The sequence below is a fragment of the Cetorhinus maximus genome, chromosome 9, assembly GCF_964194155.1.
Source record: "Cetorhinus maximus chromosome 9, sCetMax3.hap1.1, whole genome shotgun sequence".
Taxonomy (NCBI): domain Eukaryota; kingdom Metazoa; phylum Chordata; class Chondrichthyes; order Lamniformes; family Cetorhinidae; genus Cetorhinus; species Cetorhinus maximus.
This window is the reverse complement of record NC_135887.1, coordinates 5430458-5454849: the sequence shown is the minus strand read 5'-3', so window position 1 is coordinate 5454849 and position 24392 is coordinate 5430458. Positions and strand designations below refer to the sequence as shown.

Sequence of the window (24392 nt, the reverse complement as noted above, 5' to 3'; positions counted from 1 at the left end):
GCATGGTGAGCAATAGGGCTTGGGCCCTATTTACAAGGTTGCCGATAAGAACAATATTATAGTACGTAGAACTGTAAGAATCCCACTGTGTATGTTGACCAGTGAAGGTAGGCTTGCAGTAGACCGTGGTCGAGAACCCCCTGACAGATTTCTCAACTAGTCAAGGAAGGGGAGTTAATTTGACTGGCGGATTGTATCAAACAGCATGTCCTAGCCGCTGTTCACAATGGCAAGGTATGGACTGTACCCAACCAGCCCATGCTCACAAAACACAGTGTCCAACATTAGATGTGATTCCGCAATTGAAAACATTTGCTAAATAATCCTCAGTGTGCTGAGAATGATGCTAACAACCACAACTGTGGTGTATATACGCGTATTGGAAACTACATATATTAATACACAGGGTCCTGTTCTTTGCAGACAGAAAGAACATGTACCCACATTGCGCTTGTTTCAGCTAAACAAAATAAGTGACAGCCATTCGCTGACTCATTGGTTAAGGCATTGCCCTGAGCAATCGGGGTCGAGCTGCCTGTTTTAAATGTCAACATTGCTTAGCAGTTAACTGCCAGTCACACTCACTGGTGCATTCTCCATGGTAACACTTCTTCCAATCAGAGCCCACTTGGCAACCAATCAGCACACTCTTCTCATACAGTATAAATTGTTGTTTTCCCCTTACGTTGGTATTCTTGCGAAGTGTCCTAATGAGTGCAAGACGAAAAGCTTCGACACGTACTTTTTCTCCGCAATACTTGAGTACCATATTTCTAAAATTTTTAGCATGCAATTACTTTTGACAGACCAACAACAATAATCCAACTCTCTTCTAACAGGCTATCACATGCTTTTATTTAACAGACAATAAATCATACTTTTACATGTCTGACAGATAATGACATGCACTTTTTATTTAAAGTACAATAGCCGGATTGTTACTTGCTTAACAAACAATGACCCAGATTGCCATAAGACTTAAATTAACATGCAGGGTTTTGTCTTGGAACGGACAACACTGTTATACTCAACAGAATATAACTTGCATTGTTACATATATAATAGATAATAACACACACTGTGTACTATGCTTAATAGACCATAAGCTGCAATGTCACACGGTTAACAGAAGATAAGGGCTGAGGTGTATTCAGGGCAGTATAGTGCCAGTAACAAAACTTGCAAGGAGAATGTTTGTAGATGGTGGAATTTTTTTCAAAACTTCTTTTAATTGAAAATAATATTTTTAAAATGTATGACTTTGGGAAGAGGATTTGTTGGGGACAAATGGGACAAATATTTTGTACCCTTGTTTGAGGTATTACCCAGGAAATTTTCAATTTTTTTTCTGATGATTTAGTCTCATAGTTTCCAGTGAGGGATCCATTGTGAATGTTCTGCTTACCTTGGATGGCTGTGCTATAATTTATTTAGTCATTGAACTTACATTAATATTTACATCTCTTTATCATGATGTAACATTATGATATTTTTGACTAGTTTGTAAATTCAGAATTGAGTTGTTTCATACAGATTTGTACTGATTTTGTTTTTCAAATTGTGCTTTAAATATAGAATGTGTCAAGCTTAGTGCCCATTCTCAAGCCCAAGGATCCCATTGATAGAACCATTGAGTTTGTCCCTACAAAAGGTCCTTATGACCCTCGGTGGATGCTTGCTGGACGACCCCACCCAAGTAAGAAAAATAAATACCTGTGCTCTTGTTACAATATATTACATTGCTGGGCAAATTTATTTCTCTCAAGCGGTGAGAAAATCTTAGTTGAGTAGATATTAACCTGTACCTTCTGACTGACTTGGCTGTCAAGCATCCAAGTGTGTGAGCTACCAATTTTGACTTTAATTAAAACTGTACAGTCTGAGTTTCCCCCATTTTGGTGTTTTCCAATTTTCTGCCCTCCCCTCCTGCAGATATTGAATGGCCCTAATTTTATGATGGTGTTCATCCTCTGTACCACAACTAAATGGTCATTTATTTATGTCCAGATGGATTTGATAATGAGCATTGGCAGACACTTGACTGTGGAGGATCTGTGCTCACTAGATATTGACAGATTTAGAGTTCCAACAAGGCTGCATTGGAATGTGAACATAAGCGGGAGCTGTAGGCAATTTTTCCCATTCCTAACCAAGGGGTACCGAGGCTAGTTGTATCATTCCTACCACTAGTCTGCCTTAGATCAACTCAGACAAGGCTAAAATCTGGGACCTCCTTGCACTGGGACAGCTGATATACGGAAAGTTTAACATCCCATTCCGTAGTTATCCAAAAAAGAATGATGTTCTTTGGAATTCTGGTAGACTGAGCTTTGTTTAGTCCCTAGAACAATGATTTTGTTTTGCAAATCCAAAACCCATCTAATTCTGTGTTATTGGAATTGTCTATAGTGATGGCTGCACTTCAACTGGTGTCATCATTTGTATGGTCGTTCCCCATTGAAAGTTGCTTTAGTTGTGACATGTAGCTTGTGATTGGGCTGTACCTTGACGTTACTAATTGCTGCTAATTATCCTCAGCTGGTCAACTGCAAATGATTCAATGGATGAATTGGTAACAATACTACTGAGCAGTTCTGGCATCGCCATAGCTTGACATGCACTGTTCAAATGTCAGTTTTGGGTCGGGACTAATAACTGAAAAGACAGAAACGCACTAACATTCAGAGCACACTGGGGAAGAGAGGCTGAAAAGTTATTTAATCAGTTTTTCCAAGTGCCAACGAGTGTTGAGCAGCACTTCTCAATAATGTACTACACATTATGGAACATGGAATCAGGAAAGGCACTGGGAATTGCAATTTTCTGCTTTATGGACTAGTCAGTTATAATGATCATTTGGTTATAGTGCACATTTGAGTTACTAGACAAATCAATCTTGGTAATTTGATTCTACTGTAGGTCTCGTGTGGAAATCAAAAATCTTCAATAGCTCCTGCTCTAATTTCTCTCAGGATCATAAAGTTATGGAACTCCTTACTTCATTGTCTTTTGTCCTTCCTATAATACAAACATATATACAAATTTACAGATTAAAGCCCCCAAGTTCAGACTCACCAAATCATTTATTCACAATTTGCCTTGCATTCACCCCATCACTGTGACTTGCTGTGTATGCCTTTGCCCTTCATCCAGATTTCTCAATTTTAGAATAACCTAGTGGTGCTGCTGTACTTCAGCAGTTCTTGATGTATATAGTGGGCCTTACATCATGGAACAACCAGCTGTGCCATCCTTCAGAGGAATACATTGGTTACACTTGTACTTGCAAATTTATACCTTCACTGCCTTCGCAGTAGAAACACCACAAGTTACATATTTAGATGGATTGAAATATACATTTTTCCAGAGGCCCTCCATTAAAGGCAGCTGGGCTCAGTTGGTAAGACTCTTGATGAAGAAAATTTAATCACCAGGACTTGAGCACATAATCTATGTTGATGCTTCGGTGTGGTACTGGGGAAGTGCTGCTGTTGTTAGATTAGGTTTTCACCAAAGACCTGCTTCAGTGGCTCAGGTGGACATGGTAATGTTCAAAGACATCCATGGTATCTTCTAGTGCACTGGCCAATATTCTTCCTTTAATAAACACCACAATAAATAGATTAACTGGCCATTCACCTCGTTGCTGTGTGGGGGATCTGGGTGACAGTTGCAACACAGCAACTGCATTCATCTACATTCTAGTAATAGTGTTTCAAATTAATTTTATATGAAGTGCTTGGGATGTGTCAGAAAAGCTTGATGAGGTGCCTTAAGGGTGCCAGTTCCCACTTCTTTCTCTACTGGGTTAAAGAGTTAAGTACTGAGAGAAGGGAAGAAAGAAGCTTCACAGTATAGACACTCGTTTGAGTATTCATTATGTTGTAGTGAGGTAATTGTTCCTGTCTCCAGAATGCTGCACCAGCAGTGTTTCTAGTGACTCCAGCTCCTAATTTAGTGAGAGGTTTAAAGAGCAGATGATTCCTGGTGATAAGTTACTTCAGATCTCCCATAGGTTAAAAGTTAAAGTAATTTATTACATAAGATGGCACTGCGATATTCTTCATATTGACAACAAACACAGGTTTGGAATGTAAAAGGCAGTCAGCGACACCTGACTTCAAGATAATTCCAGGATTGATGGTCATATTATACTATAGGATCGAAGTCACATGGATTGAGAAGTAGACTAACAATATGGTAATTACAGTTTTGCTTTTGATTAAAACACTTGCTGAAGTGATTAAGTTAACACGATTGCTTATCTAAACCTCAGGGGTTTAAATTGCTTTTTGTGCTTCACGTTATTTTTCCATGTAACTCTGTTAATTTACTGAACTGTTTCACCATACCCCCTTTCAAATTATCTTTCAAACTACTTTCTCCAAACTTCAGTTAGCCAGGCAAAGCAAGTGGGTGAGTTGACACTTACTCTCTGGTTTCTCACATCAGTGAAATGACTATGAAGAAATTATATTTATGGGCAGAGGTGGAAGGTTGCACAATTTTAAACTCAGTTCAAACCTCACTGGTCAGGTGTGCAGAAAAGTGAAATCAACCCGGAGAGGTGTGAGGTAATGCATTTGGGGGAGATAGACAAGCCAAGGAAATACACAATAAATGACAGGATTCTGAGAGGTTTTGAGGTAGAGGGATCTTGGGGTACATGCCTACAGATCCCTGAAGGAAGCAGGACGGGTAAATAAGGTGATCAAGAAGCAACTCGCCACCATCTTCTCAAGGGCAATTAGGGATGGGCAACAAATGCTGGCCTAGCCAACGAAGCCCACATCCCATGAAAGAATAAGTTTTTTAAAAAAACGAAGGCATCTTTGGATATTTTCTTTTACTGGATGAGGCCTAGAGTATAAGAACAGGGAGGTTATGCTAGAACTGTATAAAACACTAGGTAGACAGCAGCTAGCACATTGCGTTCTGGTCACTGCATTACAGGAAGGAAGTGATCACACGAGAGAGGATACAAAAGAAATTTACAAGGTTGTTGCCAGGAATGGAACATTTTACCTGTGAGGAAAGATTGGAGAGGCTGAAGGAAGATTTAAATGAGGAGTATAAAATTATGAGGGGCCATGATAGAGTATATAAAAAGGAACTATTTCCATTAGTGAAAGGTCAATAACCAGAGGGCGTTGATTTAAAGTAATTGGTAGAAGGATTAAAGGGAAGTTGAGTAATATTTTCACCAAAGGGTGGTGGCAGTCTGGAACTCACTGCCTGAAAGGATACTAGAAGCAGAAACCCTCATTGCGTTTTAAAAAAAAAACTGGATATGCACTTGGGTTGCCGTAACCTACAGGATTACAGACCCAGAGCTCAAATGTGGGATTATGCTGGATAGCTCTATCTTGGCCAGCATTGTAACAATGAGCAGAATGGCCTTCTGTACTATAAATCTTTCTATATTTCTATCCATGTTGGGACATCCCATGTGTGGCTCCAGCTACAGATCAATAAATATTACTGCAGGGCAGCTTTGCCAAGGTCTCACACACTGGTCATCAGCTCAGCCAAGAGACCGGAGAATGGTCCAAGGCAGCTGGGGAAAATTACCAAAGTTTGAGAGGGAAGGGAAAATTTTCCGCCCCAAAAAGTACATTTAAATAAAAATTGCATACATTCAGAACTTCCTTTATTCATGCAGCACAAAAAGGACAATGGCAGAATGGCTTCTTTGACTATGGATCCTTCATGGAGATCATGCAGCCCTGGGCACAGACGGTGGTGGTGGGAAGAGCCAGGTAAATAACTAATTACTATTTCTTTCATTCATTTATTCATTCTTTTCCCCTCTCAGGATGAACAAAGATATTGGTAAAACCCATTATGAGAGAATAATGTCCCTTGTGTTTTTTGATTGCACCACAAACCATAGGCAGTCAGTCTACATGGACTGGTTGTAGAGTCACAGGTTTATATGTTGTTGAAGTGCGAGAGGGAATCTGTTACCATGCTTGCAATAAGTAGTGTTGTAGTGGCATGGCCAGGTAAATGTGATTGGGTAATATGTATCTGTTCCCAGGAACTTCATGCATTTGAAAACTGAAATTAAAACTATGGTTATTTCTTACAGAAAAGGAAAATACTGCGGATGCTGGAAATTATCCCTTTATAGTAATAAGATATGGCATAATTTCAACATAGCCAGTTCTTCTTCCAGTTTTTCTGTTTCCCCAGCCATGGTCTTTCTTCAGTGAGTTTCAAACAAATTAGGGAGCTGTTGTGGTGTACGCCATAGCTGGGCTGAACCTTCATAGGCTCATTTCATATAAAATCTTTACAATCAGCAAAGATCACTTTCATCCCATGCCCTGAATTTGAACCCAGATGAATGAGATTTGTTGGAAAAGAAACCTGGTGTGGAATGAGAAAATACAGCGCAGTAAATGAAAAGAAGGATCTGTTAAAGAAGTGGAAACACTCAGGACTCAAAGAACAGTACAATAAGGCAAAAAAGCAATGCAAAGGAAGTGATTGCTAGAGAAAGATCCCTGGCCATGGAAGAAATATATGAAAGTCTGGATACCAAAGAGGGACAAAAAGATATTTTCAGAATAGCAGCTGCTAGAGATAGGTTAACAAAAGATGTGAGAAATATATGTTCAATCAAGGATGCAGATGGTGTAACCTTAGTGAAAGAGGACCAAGTCAAAGAGAGTTGGGGCCAATACTTTAACTGGCTTAGGAATGAAGAAAACCTGAAAAAAAAAAAGACAGAGTAAGTAACTGCAAATCAAGGAATGACAACTATCATCAATCTGGAAGAAATCAGAGTGGCACTAAAAGAAATGAAAAACGGCAAAGCAGTAGGACTGGATGAGATACCAGCAGGAGCATGGACCTGCCTAGGTGAATATGGGGTACAGGTCCTGGACAAACTAGTCAATTGTGTTATGGTAAGAGAAAAAAATCCCAAAGGCATGGAGACAAAGCATTTTGATACCATTATTCAAAGGAAAGGGAGACATTCAAGATTGCAAAAATCAACTGAGGAATTAAACTCCTACCACATACCTTCAGAATATGGGACAGAGTTATGAACCAGAGATTGAGGAAATATAGTGGAAGTCCATGAAGGCCAATTCGGATTCATGCCTGGAAGAAGCACCATAAATGCCATTTTTATTTTGAGACAAGTGACGGAGAAATATCGGGAAGGCCAAGCAACAAGAAGAATGTATACATCGAGGCAGCGGTGTAATGTTATTGACAATGGACTAGAAATCCAGAGACTCAGGGTAATGCAATGGGGACCTGTGTTCAAATCCCACCATGACAGAATGTAGAATTTGAATTCAATCAATAAAAATCAATGATTTGATCACCATGAAATCATCGTTGATTGTCATAAAAACTCATCTGGTTCACTAATCCCCTTCAGGGAAGGAAATCTGCTGTCCTTACTTGGTCTGGCCTTCTTGTGACTCCAGATCCAGAGCAATGTGGTTGACTCTTAAATGGCCTAGCAAGCCACTCAAGTTGTATCAAGCCGCCATAAAGTCAATAAGGCATGAAACCAGATGGACCATCTGGCATTGACTTGCTTAGCAATAACCTGCTCACTGATGCTCAGTTTGGGTTCCGCCAGGGTAACTCTGCTCCTGACCTCATTACAGCCTTGGTTGAAACATGGACCAAAAGAGCTGAACTACAGAGTTGAGGCAAGAGTGACTGCCCTTGACATCAAAGCAGCATTTGACTGAGTGTGGTACCAAGGAGCTCTAGCAAAACTAGAGTCAATGGGTATCAGGGGAAAACTCTCTATGGGTTGGAATCATACCTAGCAGAAAAGATGATGGTTGTGGTTGTTGGAGGTCAATCATCTCAGTTCCTCAGGGTAATATCCTAGGTGCAACCATCTTCAGCTGCTTCATCAATGACCTCCCTTCCATCACAAGGTCAGAAGTGGGGATGTTCGTTGATGATTGCACGATGTTCAGCACCATTCCCGACTCCTCGGGTACTGAAGCAGTCCATGTCCAAATGCAGCAAGTACGGGACAATATCCAGGATTGGGCTGACGAGTAGAGAATAACATTCATGACACACAAGTGCCAGACAATGATCATCTCCAACAAAAGTGAATCTAATCATCACACTTTGGCATTCAATGGCATTACTGTTGCTGACTCCCCCACTATCAACATCCTGGGGTTTATCATTGACCAGAAATTGAACTGGACTAACCATATAAATACTGTGGCTGCAAGAGCAGGTCAGAGGCTAGGAATCCTGTGGTGAATAACCTACCTCCTGACTCCCCAAAGCGTGTCCACCATTTACAAGGCACAAGTCAGGAGTGTGATGGAATACTCTCCATTTGCCTGGATGAGTGCAGCTCCAACAACACTCAGGAAGCTTGACACCATTCAGGACAAAGCAGCCCACTTGATTGGCACCCCTCTCACAAATATTCATTTCCTCCACCACCAACGTAGAATGGCAGCAGTGTGTACCATCTACAAGATGCACTGAAGGAACTCACCAAGGCTCCCCAGGCAGCACGTTCCAAACCCACAACCGCTACCATTTAGAGGGACAAGGGCAGCAGACACATGGGAACACCACCATCCAGAAGTTCACGTCCAAGCCACTCAACATCCTGACTTGGAACTATATCGCCGTTCCTTCACTGTCACTGGGTCAAAATCCTGGAACACTCATCCACAGTGCACCGCACCCTCGTGGACTGCAGTGGTTCGAGAAGGCAGCTCACTACCACCTTCTCAAAGGCAATTATGGATGGGCAATAAATGCTGGCCTAGCCAGCGATGCCCTCATGTCATGAATGAATAAAAAAATCTAGAGAAGGCGTATGACCGGGTGCCTAGAGAGGAAGTCTGGAGATGTGCTAGGTTTCGAGCAGATCTTGAGAAATATGTGCAACTTTTCATGACATGTACAAGGAGTGCTAGGCAAAGGGTAAAAAACAGTGTTGGGAGAGTGAGAGTTTCAAAGCCAAAATTGAATTACACCAAGGATCGACACTGATCCCGTTCTTCTTCCTGGATGTCATGAATATTCTAACTGAGAAAGTGAGATGGAAAGTGCCGTGGTCAATGATGTTTGCAGATGATATTGAGCTATTAGATGGATGATGAGAACATGAGCAAATATCTGGAGAACTGGAGACAGGAGTATGAAGATCACTAGACTAAAGGCCCAATTTATGGACTCTGAGCCTACGGAAGAGGATCTGAGTAAAGGTGTAAAATTTATGGATGAAGACTTGGCGAGAGTGAATACTTTCAAGTACCTGAGGTCAATCGTGACAGAAGATGAAAGAATGGAAATTAAGCAACAGATTAGCTCTGCTTGGAGTACTTGGAAGAAATGCAGTGTGATAGAAAAGCATTTCTGAAACTGAAAGGAAGAATCTGCAAGACAGTTGCGAGGCTAGCCTTATTACATAGTGCAGGAACTTGGGCAACAAGACTGAAAGGAGGAAATGGAGGAGGGTGATCAACTGGCATTGTGGTGACTCCATGTAAAATGGGAGAAGCTGAAAGAAGAATAAGATGAATGAGATTTGTTGGAACGTTATAAATACAGGTGGTCCAGTGAGCTAGCTCATCAAAGGTTCATACAAACCTCGTTCTAGGACAAGGGTTACTGCCTGCAGTTCCCTGATGGTGAATTCTTGGTCACCATGATCAGATTCTGGATAGTGATGGGCAATGGTCAGTTCTTCCTTACAAGAAGGAGAACTAGCTACCTTGGACCATATTTTTCATATTTCTCCTAAAGATAACTTTCCCTCACAGCCTAAGGAAAGTATTTAGAAAAGTCTAAAAGAGGAGAAAAGGAAAAACGCAAACTGGAATTTTGGTTTAATACTGTGGGTTTGGATATCGTCTGTTTTACACTGTGATATTAACCACAGGCTAGTACAATATATATCCGACAGATCAGTATTTAAACATAGACCCACATTACACCGCCTCTGTTTAAATGTATAGAGCACTCAAAAGCTTATGTTTGCAGCTCTGATTCACTCTTACCACTTCATGCATGCAACAAAAAAGACATCTGGGGGAATGTTTTCCCACTCGGAGCAGTTGTTTTCTACTTTGGAGAGATTGCTTGCAGCCTTTTGCTTTCAGATAACATCATACTACTCACTAACAATCTCCCCAAGACAGCCAGCAGCAGCTCTTCATGTGTGCCCAATATCCAGCCTGGAAGTGGAATTTTCTGAATTGAAATTATATGGTGCTCTATTAGGAAATAGTAAGTTACGGTGCTAATGAAATTCCTTTATCTGCTATTTTTCAAAGGTATTAACTTAGAGAACTACAGAAGGAGGCCAGTCGGTCCATTGCGCCTGTGTGTGGTCTCTCTGAAAGAACTTCCAATTACCCCTGCTCTCCTCTTTCCATATAGCCCTACAATTTTTTTTTCCTTTTTAAGCAGAGATTCAATTCCCTTTTGCAAGTTACTGTTTAATCAGTTTCCACCACCTTTTCAGGCCATCATAACTTCTCTTCATAACCCCCTGTGACCTTTTTGCCTTAAATTGTCTTAAATCTGTGTCCTTTTCTTAGTGGCCTGCAACCAGTGGAAACAGCTTTTCCCCATCTGCTCTATCAAAACACATTACTTTGAACACCTCTGTTAAATCTCCCTTAATCTTTTCTGCTCAAAGGAGAATAATCCAAGCTATTTTAGTCTCGCCAGATAACTGAAACTCCTTAAAACAGCAAACCGAAGAATTTTGTACAAATCTGTTGATGAGTTTGTTACTAATATCACTGTGATTTCAGCCCATTCGTCTGTAGATATAGTTGAAATAAGGTACTGGAGAAGGCAAAGAATACCTACAATCCTAGATATCATAAATAAAAACTGGAAACTTCTGGAAACATACCACAGTGTATTCAGCATCTGAAAAAGAAAGCTGGGTTAACGGTTTGTGTGTGATCCTTCATCAGAACTGGTCACCTGCAGCCAGAAAAAATGGTACTAGCCCTTCCACTGGTACTGACTGCACCCGCTTGTTTAGGTGACCCCTGCGTCCGCCAGGGTTAAAAGCGCCAGAGCGAATATTGAGGCTGTTGCCTGTGGCAACATTGTGAAATAAAGTGACCGTGACACAACAGAGCTCTTGTATTCCGCTCTTTCCCCTATTCCCCCTTACTAAATGGACTCTTCCTTGCTGTCCTCCTCCCTCCGACCACCCCCAACTATCAGCAATTCATTTCTTGCCTCTTTTGGCTAACACTCTTCCAGAGACAGTTTAAATGGCTGCTCTTTTCTTTATCATGATGAAATGATGCAATTACTTCGATGTTTTCGATGACACAGTGCTCTGAAGTGCTTAAGTGGAAGTGTGTACAAATGAGGCAACAGTAAAATAGGCAGAAATGGGAAGAGAAGCAAAACAGCTTTGAGCACTTACCTTTTTTCCCTGCGAAAAACGATAATAACATATGTTTGTTGTGGGGCTGTTGGGGGAAGCAAAGCTGATCTTAAATGCTTTGTACAATTTAGCCAATGTCCAAAGCATCCATTTGCCTTTCTGTGAGATTCAAAGGCAAAGCACCCAAGTATTAAGTGAAAAAATTGTAAACAGACAAGAGACGTAGCCACTTCAGGGAACTCATTCAAGTTGTAGGGAATGGATCCTCCTAATAGCTGTGCTTTTACTTTGAGTTTATATGTAGTAATAGTTTGCTCACTAACGAGCACAATCCTGCTTCCAGCCTGTTTTGCCATTGCTTTTAAACAATTTAGATAAATCATTATTCCTACCTTTTCAGTACTTCTAACATAAAATCTCCCTAATCTGTCACAGTAGAATAGTGAAAATAAAAATCAGATAATTGCAAATACATGTTTTGCAAATGAATGACTGGTTGGCGAATATATTCATGACCCGTGGCAAAGGTGCTTCAAAAAATGCTATGCTGTATTAAAATGTGATTATTGCAGACTGTAATCTAAGGGACAGTGTTCAATAGTGCATTCTGCAAACTGTAGTTAATGTTTTCTTTTGTTCTGTGTGCAGATTTAATTTATTGTAAAATTGCACCAGGGAACATAGGCTGCGGAAGGCACAACCAATTGTTACGATTGATGCAGTTGGTAAAGCGGAGTTATTTAAAAATCCCGGAGGGAAACTTTAAACAACTGTCATAACCTATAATTTTAAGTGTTATGTTTGAGATGCAACTCTAAATTCAGGAATCAGACCATCGAGGTTTTACATTAAACTAAGGAAACATTTTATTAATTTACACAGCCTATGGGTCAAGTGCTGGTAAATGGGATTAGGTAGGTAGGTCAGGTGTTTTTCATGTGTCAGTGCAGACTCGATGGGCCGAAGGGCCTCTTCTGCACTGTGAGATTCTGTGATATGCACACATGGCTACAAATTACTACTATCATAACTTTTAACAAATTCCCAAACTAATCTCCATTGAGGCAACAGCAACCCATAGAACCTCATTTTGAATCCGTAAGGTGAAATTGCCTTGCCTGGTGTTTGCTTAAATCTATGGGTTGCTGTTGCCTTAATGGAGATTAGTTTGGGAATTTGCTAAAAGTTATGAAAGTAGCAATTTGTAGCCATGTGTATATAGTTTAACCTGTGTAATAACCAATTGCGAACTGGAGCAGCCTGTAGCACTAGCGAGTTCTCAAAAAAAGTATGGTGATTCCTCCGCAACTTTCCTGAAGTTTCTCCGTTTAGTCAATCAGTCCCCGAAGAGCTGGATATAAAGTCACAGGAGCAGGTTGTAGTCACTGACTTATAGAGAGTATAATGTTAGCATAATCAGCAGGCAAAGGTGGGTGCTGAGTACCTAGATCAAGCACAAGGGGAGAAATGCAAGCATGTAGAATACAGATGGAAAGAGGAGATAGACACCAGTGCTGCAACTTGGCTTGAGAGACAGCACCATTGCTCCTGTGATATTTCAGAAGTCTTTTTTCCTCTAACATAACATTTGCTTTAAATATGGCACAGCAAATTGCTATCCACAAATATAGTAGGGTTGAAGGAGATCTTTTCATTAGTTTTGCCCATGAAACCTGCCCCACACACCACACAAACCTCTCGTTCACTCATTAGCAACACCATTTGCTGGGAGAAGCAAATAAAAACCAGAGGAGAAAAAGCTCTGCAATCAGTTCAGGAAAAGCATTGGGGAATTCTTTACCAACTCAGTAAGGTAATTGAGCACAACTTCAGAAAACCAAGCTAATTGCCATTTCCCCCTCGATCATGTTATCTCTTCTTCCAATTTCCTCCCCATCCTTTTGAAAGGGTTGCTTCATCCTGGATTTGGTTTCTGAGGCAACACCATCCTCCTATGCCAAGCCCCATGCCTAATGTTGCTCTCCTCTAATGTCCACATATGGACTTTCATCCCGGAATCACTGAACAGCAATCAAAAATGGAGTCCTGGCTCATATTTTCCCTTTGCTAGCCAAGTATGTTCAGACTAATTCTAACACACTGCCGCCACCACAGCTGAGATTAGCTAACTTAACATATCCCGAGAAATGAACCTGGCACCTTCCCATTGTGAACAGATGAGTACCACACATAGCGTGCATCTACCCACTAAGCTAGTGGACAAACTCAGTCAGATATATAAGGTGGACCAGCTGCAAATTTTGTGTCCAGCCTGATCTATTTTCATAAGACAGAGCTTTGCTGACTATATGTGACATGATATTTATTATACATTTTCGCCTGTTTTAATAAATCTGTGTGTGTGTGTTTGACAAAGCCTTGAATTGATTTCTGAGTGTACTGTGATGAGGGATTTCTGTCCATTGTCTGGTTTAGAACATCGGTTTGAATGATTGCCAGAATCTTGTCAAATGCTTTCTTTACAGAATCATTTTGGCAATTTTATGTAGAGAATAGCCCGTTGCTGTTGAGTGGTTTGATATTTGCACAAATGATAGTGAATACATTACACATGAGTGACCAAGTCATGAGTGTGCTGCGTCCAGTCGGGACCTTGAGGTGTATCAATATCCCATCATACTGGTGCCTGTGGAGAGTCTATCTCGTTCAGTAAATAACCTAGTAGCCAGAGGCTGTACTGTTCATACAGTGACAGGGACTTGAATAAAGGCTGCATTTTTACTTGCATAAACGATTTTCGTTTGTAAATAATTTTCAAATTTAAGTTTTAAGTGATGGTGACTGACTTCTTTGGGCAGTACCTAATGCTTTAAAGTTACGTGCCCCATTGTGGTGGGGCATTGTGGAGGCTGATCTTGTTGAGTTACAGAATTACCTTTGTTGCACTAATGTTTTTTTCCCTCTGTCCCTGCTCTTGTAGCCTGTCTCCTGTATATACCTTCATTATTCTGCTCTATTAAGCAGCTTTTTGTCATCTGTGTTACAAAATGGTTTCAGTAGAAGTTCTGCAGCAGTATAGTAATACTGGTACTGTGAAATTTACCCTGTTTCACATTATGTGATAGATTCCACTGCACCTGCAGGAACTTACAATTGCACTGCTAATCTTTGAAGTGCCTTGGGGCGTTTTGTATGTTAAAGCTGCTATAGAAATGTAAGTTGATGCAAAGTATTTACAGCAGAGAAACATACAATTCAGCCCAACTGGTTGATGGCAGTGTTTATGCTTCACATAAGCCTCCTCACACCCCTTTTCCTGTAGTATTATTTCCATATCCTCCTGTTCCTTCCTTCCTCGTGTGTTTATCTAGATTCCCCTTAAATGCTTCTATATGATCTGCCTCAACCATTCCATGTGAGAATCTGTTCCACATTCTAACCACTCACTGGATAAAGAAATTTCTCCTGAATTCCCTATCTAATATTAATGAGCTCAGTTTTGATCTCCTCATAGGTGGAAACATCCCTTTGCCTACCCTGTCAAACCCCTTCAGAATTTTAAAATCACCTCTCAACCTTCTCTTTTATCAAGATAAGAGCCCCAGCCTGTTTGACCTTCCTTGATGATCATGACCTCGGTTCTGATATCATCCCTGAAAATCTGTTTTGCACTTTCTTTAGAACCTCCGTATGCTTTTCTAGTATGGAGACTAAAACTGGGCACAGTACTCCAAGTGTGGTCCAACCAAGCTTTGGTAGAAGCTTAACATAGCTTCCCTGTAATTACAGGATGAATCGTTCACGTAGACCATTTGTGTTGTAATGTGGACAAAGGAATTTATAACGGGAATGCAAAACTAAAGAACAGAGTGTGCAACTTTAAAATAGCGACTGAATTACAACTGTGCACCAGGTTCCAATTAACACTTGCCTCCTGACCCCTGCTGCACCTGAAGAAGACATTTGTTCGTGACTCAATGTGTAAGGTCACAGGAGATCGACTAGTCCACCAATAACAATATTTTTTTTTTAAAAGCAGTTAAAAAGAAACTGCATCTAGATGCTGGGGGGAATGCAAACAATGGCCTGTAATTTGTGGTTGGCAGCAAAGTATGGCGGTTGCCGCTGACTGTGAAAGCTGCACTGAGAGACCTACCGATCTCTGTGGCGAGAACTTTGTCAACGCACAATTCATTGCAGCATTGTTTAATGGGGATTCCGCATGTCGAGCTGAAGTGTTGTCATCAAACTGTCCACGCAGCCAATTGCATTAAAGAATTTTCACAGACAGCAGGCCAGGAAATGAACACTAATAATCATTCCACTTTTTAAAAAAATTTTAGTGTAAAATAAAAATGGGAGGATGTACACATGAGATTAAGGTAGAAGCTGAAGTATCATGAACAAACTTTTTTAAGAAATTAAAAATATAGTTTAAAAAAAATCTAATAATTAACCTTAATAGAGAAATTCAACAACATTCCAGTCATTTTTCAAAGCCAGATCAATTGTTCAGCTAGTTATTATTCAGTTCACCATTAAAAACTCAGTTTAAGATCACTGCTAGAAACCCATTAATAAAAAAAATTAAACCTTGTCCATTGTGATGTGGAAAAGGAGAAGTTCTCACCAGATAAATTGATTTTCACTGACTGCTGACTCTGGGTGGAGGTGGGTACAAGTCCACAGTGTAACCTATGGTGGAACAGTGAATGACAGACTGCAACTTCAAGATTTCTATGTGTGCGCTAAATCCTGAAGTTGTGATTCTTGTAAAATGCCTTTAAAAGGGATATCAGCATGACATCACTAGAAGGGAAGTGTGTCATGCGATCTAGTCTTAGTTTCACTTTTGCCTTTGAGCGGAGCACAAAAACAGAGCTCTGCTGATGATGCATTTAAGCTTTCTACCTCTATAAATGTTCACATGTGCCTGGTCTAAATAAATGAACCCATACATGTTTACCTAATCCCTTATGGAGTGATTGGTGCCTTTTATATCATTATGAAAACACAACATGGTGCTCAGCGGCGGGATAACAGCAGGGCAGCAAGGTTAAATACTGGTGAACAGCCTTAGATTGTGAACCCTCCACATTTTGGTCAGACTGCAGTCACGGTGTCGGAGAGTGTTGAAATTGCAGTGTGGTGACTGCACGGAAAAACTTTGAAGGCACGGTGCCGAGATAGTGCTCAAATAAAGAACTGGTAAGCAGATGGATCCCTCGTGCTGAGATTGCAGTGCACAGCCTGTCAGTTCAGAGGGTGGTACAGCACATCAAGAGGACCAGCACCAGGTTAGCTCGGTCAGGAAAGGCGACTGACCAGGGAGTGGACCGGACCAGTAGCAAACAAGGGATAGTCAAACAAAAAAAAAGTCATAAAAGTCGTGCCAGGAAAGGTTGTGATTATAATGGGTGGCTTCAGGAGTTGCTGGAGAATAAATTGATTAAAAAGCAAAGACACCATTACTTCCTGGTGCGTTCCTGCCCCAGCTAGTCTTCGTGGACAGAGCTTCTTATAGAAGAAGAATGTCCACAAAATTCTCCAGTTCGAATTGGGATACAGCTAACCAAATATCCAAATTCAAAATGTTTAAACAGCATACAGAGTTATGGTTTCATGATTCAGGTGTGTCTGAACCAGATAAGCAAGCCATAAAAATTTGCCTAGCAATTGGGAATGAAGGTCTACACAGGCTGAACACATCAGGATTAACAGCAGAAGAGCTAAAGGATCCCCAAAAGATATGGACTACATTGGAAGACTGGTCCAGAATCAGGTTAAACCTTTGTTCATCGACTAGAGCTCATGCCATTTAAACAACAGCCTAAAGAATCCATAGACCACTTCATCAGCAGATGCAGAGAAAAGGGTACATACTGTGATTTTTCAAATGCAGAACTAGCAGACAGAATTGTTAAGTTTGTGATTGCATCCACTCCCATGGAAGAATTCCAGAAAGATCTGCTAGACAAGCCTAAAATGTATAGCATCGAAGATTTTCTCAAGGATGGACATAAGTACGAAGCGATCCTCCATTTATTGATGCACTTACTAGAATACCCAAAACTAGCAAGACAAATGAGAGGTGAGGCCTTATGCATGCACCGTGGAAATGCCCAGCTTTCCACCAATTCTGCAAGGCATGTGGTAGAAAAGGTCTTTGTCAGTGGCAGTGTGCCAGAGCAAAGACTGATGCAGCTACAAAGAGCCATGTACTAATCCAGAACGACCGTACACAGCGAGCACCTTCAAGCAGTGAGAATGACCATCTGACATCCCTTCAGAAACATACATGAGGTGAATGGCAAACCACAAAATGACGATGATGTGCGCAACTAGATGAAGAGCGGTGATCACATGTTTCACACCATCGACCTCATGAAAACATAGATGCCATCACACCATCCGAAATGTTTGCCAAGACTGTCCTAAGAAAGTTGGCAACTATTTGTTATTGGCTAAGATTGATCATTTTAGTTTATTTGGTGTGCTTAGAGAGGTCATTACAGAAAACTGACAATTTATTTCAGGATATGGGCGAGAAGCGGAATATCAGTCACACCAGTACTTCTCATTACCCTGGATCCAACCGCCTAGCTGAACAAATGATTTGCATGGTGAAATCCCTAATTCTCAAATGTAGAAAGACCAAGCAACATCCATACATTGCAGTGTTACATCTGAGAGCGACACCTTTAAGTGCAACTATTCCATCACCAGCAGAGCTCATGTTTGGCAGACCAATGTGTATCTTTTTTACCTACTCATATCCATTCTACTGTTCCAGAAACTAGAGAGCAACTTTTAAAATGGCAAGAGAAGCTGACTAACGTGCACGATAAAAATGCAGGTACACAATTGCCAAGTTTACAGTGAGGACAACAAGTTCACATTCAGGATCCCACAGAAGGCCTGTAGCAACTAGCCAATGTGACAAGGATTTGTTTGGAACCAAGGTCCAATGAAGTTATTATACACAAAGGTGCAACAGTGAGGCGTAACTGAGGACAAACCAGATCCATTTCAACTCCTCAACCACTGTACAGTCCTACTGCATCAGGGACAAGATCACAAATGCAACCAGGAACGACAATCCACAGATCACTGTGAGCAGTTAAAGAAGCCAGACAAGATTACCATACCAAAACAGAATTACCTGGAAAAACTCAGCAGGTCTGGCAGCATCGGTGGAGAAGAAAAGAGCTGACGTTTCGGGTCCACATGACCCTTCAACAGATTACCTTTACACTTTAGAGCATCATAGATTCACCAGTCTTATACCTTTATGTAATGGTAAGTAAATACAAGCATGTATTGTAAATAGTTGTACTTTGGAAGGGGGCGAAAGTATCTTTAAAAAGAAAGGGGGATCTTGTAATATGCCTTTAAGGGATATCAGCATGACAGCACTAGAACGGAAGTGTGTCATGCGATCTTTACCTTTAAGCAGAGCACAGACACACAGCTCTGCTGCTGATGTCTTCAAGCTCTCTACCTATGTATAAATGTTCTCATGTGTCTCGTCTAAATAAATAAACCCACGACGTGTTTACGCAATCCCCTATGAGTGATTGGTGCCTTTATATCATTATAACAACGTGACAACATTCAGATTCAGAGGGGTAATGATGACAAATGGTGATGCTTTGTTGTCAAAAACCCTGCAAATTCTGGACCATTGTTTTAATTTAAAAGCTGTTATCAGGCCAAGTTTAAAATATATAATTCAAACTACGTAAGAATTAAACTTGATATGCTGAACAATCTGTGCAAGCCATTTCAGTCACTTGTACAACTCCTGCATATTATGCTAGGGAACCACTGCCTTTGCTCTGAAATGTCCAATTTTTTGGCCAAAAATAAAATTATTTTCTGTTGAAATCTCAGGAAGGTTAAAGAAAAAGGAGACCTCATTTTATGCTACTATATTCTAATACTCTATATTGTAATTGTGCAACAGAAGTAAACTCAGTAAACATCAGTACTGCAGTCAAAGGGTGGTGCAGCCTGAGAGCCAATAAAACTCACTATGATGGATGGATTTGCTAGTGTGCAGTGACTATCTCAGTCCTGTAAGTGGTATGGTTAAAAGTGAGCATCTTGATAATTTTATTCTCCTCAAAATCCTTATATATTGAGTGTCACTCACGGTCTCCCCCCTCCAACCCTCCATTTTACATGGGGTTGGGAATACAGGACAGTTCTTTTTGGTCAATCTGTCAATTTGCAAGCTGGCTGTTCATCCATTTCACGCTTTGATGGTGGATGACATTCATGCAAGGGCACCACCTGGTTGTAATGTCATTAAATAATCTTCAGCTAATTACAAGTGAACGCTGTGTCAAAGCATATAATATAAGGTCTAATTGGCCGACATTTCTTGCTCACATCAGAATTGTCTCTCTTAAGTAGACCTAAATTGGATGGACCATACCACGGTCCTCTCCACAGGCGGTGCCAATGCAAAACACTGTAAATGCGCAGGTCTTAAGCACTGTTGAAAGTAAGTGCCTTCCCCACTTGTTTCCCCTCTTTCTCTTTTTCTCTCTCTCTCCTCTCTCTCTCTCCTCTCTCTCTCTCCTCTCTCTCTCTCCTCTCTAACAAACCTATCATGCTCAGATACCTCCTGTAACTCTGCTGCTTTCACAGCTTGCTGTTTTTATTTTGTTTTTGTGATGTCCTTTGAGATCTATTATTAAATTAAATGCACCAAGTTGTTTTAATCTGAGAAAGGCTTGAAGGTGAATGCTGATGGTGATTGGCCTTCAAAACAGTCTCTCATTGGAGAATCTTACTCCAGAATTTTGGCCTCTTTTGCTCCAAATAAACGATTAGATTTTGGAAGTTTAGATTAACGTAGCTTAATCTAAGGTGTATGTGATTGTAACTGTATTAGTTTCCAGCTCCTATAATGAAAGTACTTTATAGAATCATAGAACGATATAGGTCAGAGGCCATTATGTCCATCCCATCCATACCAAATCTTGGAAAGAGCAATCCAATTAGCAACACTCCCCGACTCTGGCCCTTGCGATTTTGTTTTTCCTTCATGTATTTGTCCAGTTCCCTTTTGAAAGTTACGATTGAATCTGTTTTCACCACCCTCCTTAGACAATGCATTCCAAAAAAAAAAATCCTATTGCATTTATTTCCTTTGCCTGTCACCTTAAATCTTAATTTGAAATTATACCCTGCACACCCAAGTCCAGATCATGAATATATACACATACAGAACAGTGGCCTGTTACCAACCCACTGTGTGCTTCCCTCCACTCTGGGGGTGGGGTGGGGGGACACAATCATTCTCCACTACTCTCCGCTTTCAGCCCTAAGCCAATTTTGCATCCACGCTACCAACATCCCGCTGATCCCACAAGCTTTAATTTTGTTTCCATCCGTTATGTGATAGTCAAATTCCTTTTGAAATCCCGGATGTACATCAACCACAGCACACTCATAATCCCCCTCCCTTACTTCATCAAAGATTCCAGTCAAGTTAGTCAAACATAATTTGCCATTAGTAAACAAAAACAAAAATACCTGGAAAAACTCAGCAGGTCTGGCAGCATCTGCGGAGAGGAACACAGTTAACGTTTCGAGTCCGAATGACCCTTCAACAGAACTAAGGAAAAATAGAAAAGAGGTGAAATATAAGTTGGTTTAAGGGGGGGTGGGCCAAGTAGAGCTGGATAGAGGGTCAGTGATAGGTGGAGATAACCAAAAGATGTCATAGACAAAAGGACAAAGAGGTGTTGAAGTTGGTGATATTATCTAAGGAATGTAATAATAAAGGTACAGATAGCCCTAGTGGGCATGGGGTGCGGGGAAGGGATCGAAATAGGCTAAAAGGCATAGATAAAACAATGGATGGAAGTACATTTAAAAATAATGGAAATAGGTGGGAAAAGAAAAATCTATATAAATATTTGGGAAAAGGGGGGATCGGAAAGGGGGTGGGGATGGAGGGGAGAGTTCATGATCTTGCCATTAATAAATCCATTCAGCCTTTCATTAATCGGACCTTACCTTTCCAAGTGCCAATTAATTTTGTCCTGGATTAATGTTTCTAAAAGTTTCCCTACCACTGACATTAGGCTGACTAGCTTATAGGTGGCAGATTTCCCTCTTCCCTCTCCCCTTTCTTCAGTCGAGATGCAAGATTTGCAATCTTTCAGTCCTTTGGCATCACCCCATACCTAGGGACGATTGTGGCCATACCTTGCCTCAGTGCTTGCGTGAAAGAGCGCAGGCCCCAACTCAGGGAACGCCCTGCCCACCCAGGGAGCGTTCAGCACTTCCAGGCGAGCATCACGCTGGGTGGGCCTTAATTGGCCCGCCCTTGTAAAATAGTGGCGCCGATCAGACTCGCGCCCACCCCCGCACAACCCCACCCCCCCAACGGTGGGTGGGGGGGGGAATTCTACCCCTTATCTATTTTTTCTGAATAATTTGTAGCCAGTAATACTATTCCAAACTACACCAGGTTGAGCCAGATCTCTTTTATTGTCACTATTTAAGTCTCTTGCGGTGACTTAAGCTTGCAACTCACCAACCTTAATTGCCCACTATATGTATTTACACACATGTACTCTAAGCCCATCTTAAACCTCCTCATACTATGTCTGCTGTTTGATCCCTCCTATTTCTGAAATACCCTGTGTTCTAATGCTGTTCGTTTCCCCCAGTTGTCTGTGCACCTTGCTTCTCCTCTCCAATGCTTCATCCCGGTTCACATGCCCCTGCCAAATTTGTTTAAATCCTCCCCTACGCTCATTCATGCCCCGATGAGGATATTGGTCCCAGCTGTGTTGAGATGTAATCCATCGCATCTTGAACAGGTAACTCCTATCCCAGAACTGATCCCGACGCTCCACGAGTCTGAAGCCCCCTCCCTCCCTCCCTCCCTCCTTGTATAAAAATATAAAATTGTTTTAAAGTATTACACAGCTATGCATGGCAGCCACTTTACCAACTGTCTCTGCAGCATCAGTGTGGGAGCTTTCTTTATATTTGAAACAAAATACATTATATCAGACTGAAGCATTTTTCCCTGCCTATTCCAGATTGGGAGGAATACCTGTGGGAGTGGTTGCCGTGGAAACCAGGACTGTGGAATTATCAATACCAGCAGACCCTGCAAATCTGGATTCCGAAGCAAAGGTAGGCTGTGCTGAGTCCTGCAACGTGCATCCCAGGAAGAAGCATGGTGGTTTGACTTAGGGAATTTCCTCAGCCCTCTGTTATATTACAGCTTTTACATTGATCAGATGATGCAAAAAAACTGCAGTATAATTGAAAAGGGAAGTTGCTGAAATTACTTGACATCCTATTTAGCGAGCAAGGTACCACCACCTTGAGGAGCGCTTCACAAACAGCGGAGAGCAGAATTCATTAATGGCGGAGAGCTGACTGCCTCTGCCAGGCCAGGATTTCCCGCTCGCCGACAGGGGGACGACGTCGGGCGGAACTCCAGACGTCACCGCGCCCCCATTTCAATTTTCAGGAAGGCGGGGGCTCAGCAGAATCAGCTGTGCACCCATCGGCCTGTCAATGGCCAATTGAGGCCACTGACAAACTCATTCCAGTAATTAGTGGACCTGTCCATCCAACCTTAAGGTTGGCGGGCAGGCTGGGAGCCCTGGCGGGCATTGGAAAAAGCATCAAACCTCATCCACGGGCGGGATGAGGTTTCATGTAGGTTTTTAAAAATGTAATAGAAGTGCCTTTGAAAGTGATGGACTTGTCCCAACAGTGTCACATGAGGGGGCATGTCAGGGAATTTTTTTTCTTCTATTTTTAAGATTTTTTAGTATGAAGTTGATCTCCCTGAGGCAGCACTTAGCCTCGGGGATGAGTGCATTCTTTCATACGCATGTGCAAAAGAGCACATCCTTGGCTCAGGGAATCTCCTCCCCCACCCCCCCACCTCACAGGGAGCGCATAGCGCTTCCTGGCGGACGTCACGCTGGGCGGGCCTTAATTGGCCCACACACGTGAAATGGCGGTGCACCCCCAAACGGGGGTGCCAATCGGTCCTCCACGCACCTGCTCCTAAACTGCGCCGCCCCTCCCCCCAAACAGGGGGAAAATTCTGCCCCAAGTCTCTGCAGACATTAAAAATTTAACCACCTTCTGACCAGAGATGAATACAAAGGTGGTATTATAACTCGAATACTGACTGCGCATTGCTCCTTGGAGGTCCTAGTCTTAGGTGCCAGCACTATGACACCATCACTCGACCTACAAAGAGAGAACGTGCATTTATATAAATCTTGTCATGACTTCATGATGTTCCAAAGGGTTTTACAGCCAATGAAGTACTTGTGAAGCATAGAGGATCTGGGTAGTGGATGTTGCTAGGCTATCTCCAATTTGAGACGTCACTGCTGAGCTCGATGATGGCCTCATTTAATGTCCTGCGCTTTCCAGTGGGAGTCGGTGTACTGCACTGGGGAACCCCATCATATTTTCCTTCCCCTGTCCCCAGTGCAGCACTGGATTGTAGGCTGCACTGGCTATAGTTGGGTAGCTAATAAGGATTTCATTTTAAAAATGGCCAGCCTGAATTCTCCAAAATGTTATGAGCCATGTGGCGCATTCCAGTTTGTCACATGGTTATTTCTTTACCTAGAAGGTGAGCATTTTAAAATTTGGCATTTGCCTTGTTTTACTCTTATTGGGTAGAATCTTGTGCCCTCCCCGATGACAGGCTTGGTGGCAGGGTGTCATTTAATCGGTGGGAGGGTGAGAACCACCCCTCTGCGTTTCTTCCAACCACCCCCTCCCCTGCCACTCCCTCCCTGCTAGAGAGAGACCCTCTGCCTGGGTCTCTCCTCTATCCAGGCTGTCGGCTGGATGTTGTACCGGCAACAGCCGCCAGCTCCCCGGTGGCGCTGCCAAGTGCAGAACAGCTACTGACCTCTGGTCGGCAGCTCTTGGCAGGTGGGATTTCGGCCCCGGGGCTTTGATCCTGGGGGGGAGGGGGGGCCCCGCCGGCCTGTAGCTGATTCGCACTCCCTGGCGGGCCTTCCCAAAAAGAGGCAATGCC

The 24392-nt window shown here is 41.9% G+C and overlaps 1 protein-coding gene across 2 annotated transcripts in view; it reads left to right on the top strand.

Moving 5' to 3' along the window:
* acaca (acetyl-CoA carboxylase alpha) overlaps nt 1–24392 on the top strand; it is a 295703-nt gene that overhangs the window by 219525 nt on the left and 51786 nt on the right. For both annotated transcript variants that reach the window (XM_078547966.1, XM_078547965.1), the window contains 3 exons: nt 1576–1696; nt 5663–5759; nt 22408–22504. In XM_078547966.1, coding sequence (XP_078404092.1) covers nt 1576–1696; nt 5663–5759; nt 22408–22504 — 315 coding nt within the window. The remainder of the gene's footprint in view (nt 1–1575; nt 1697–5662; nt 5760–22407; nt 22505–24392) is intronic.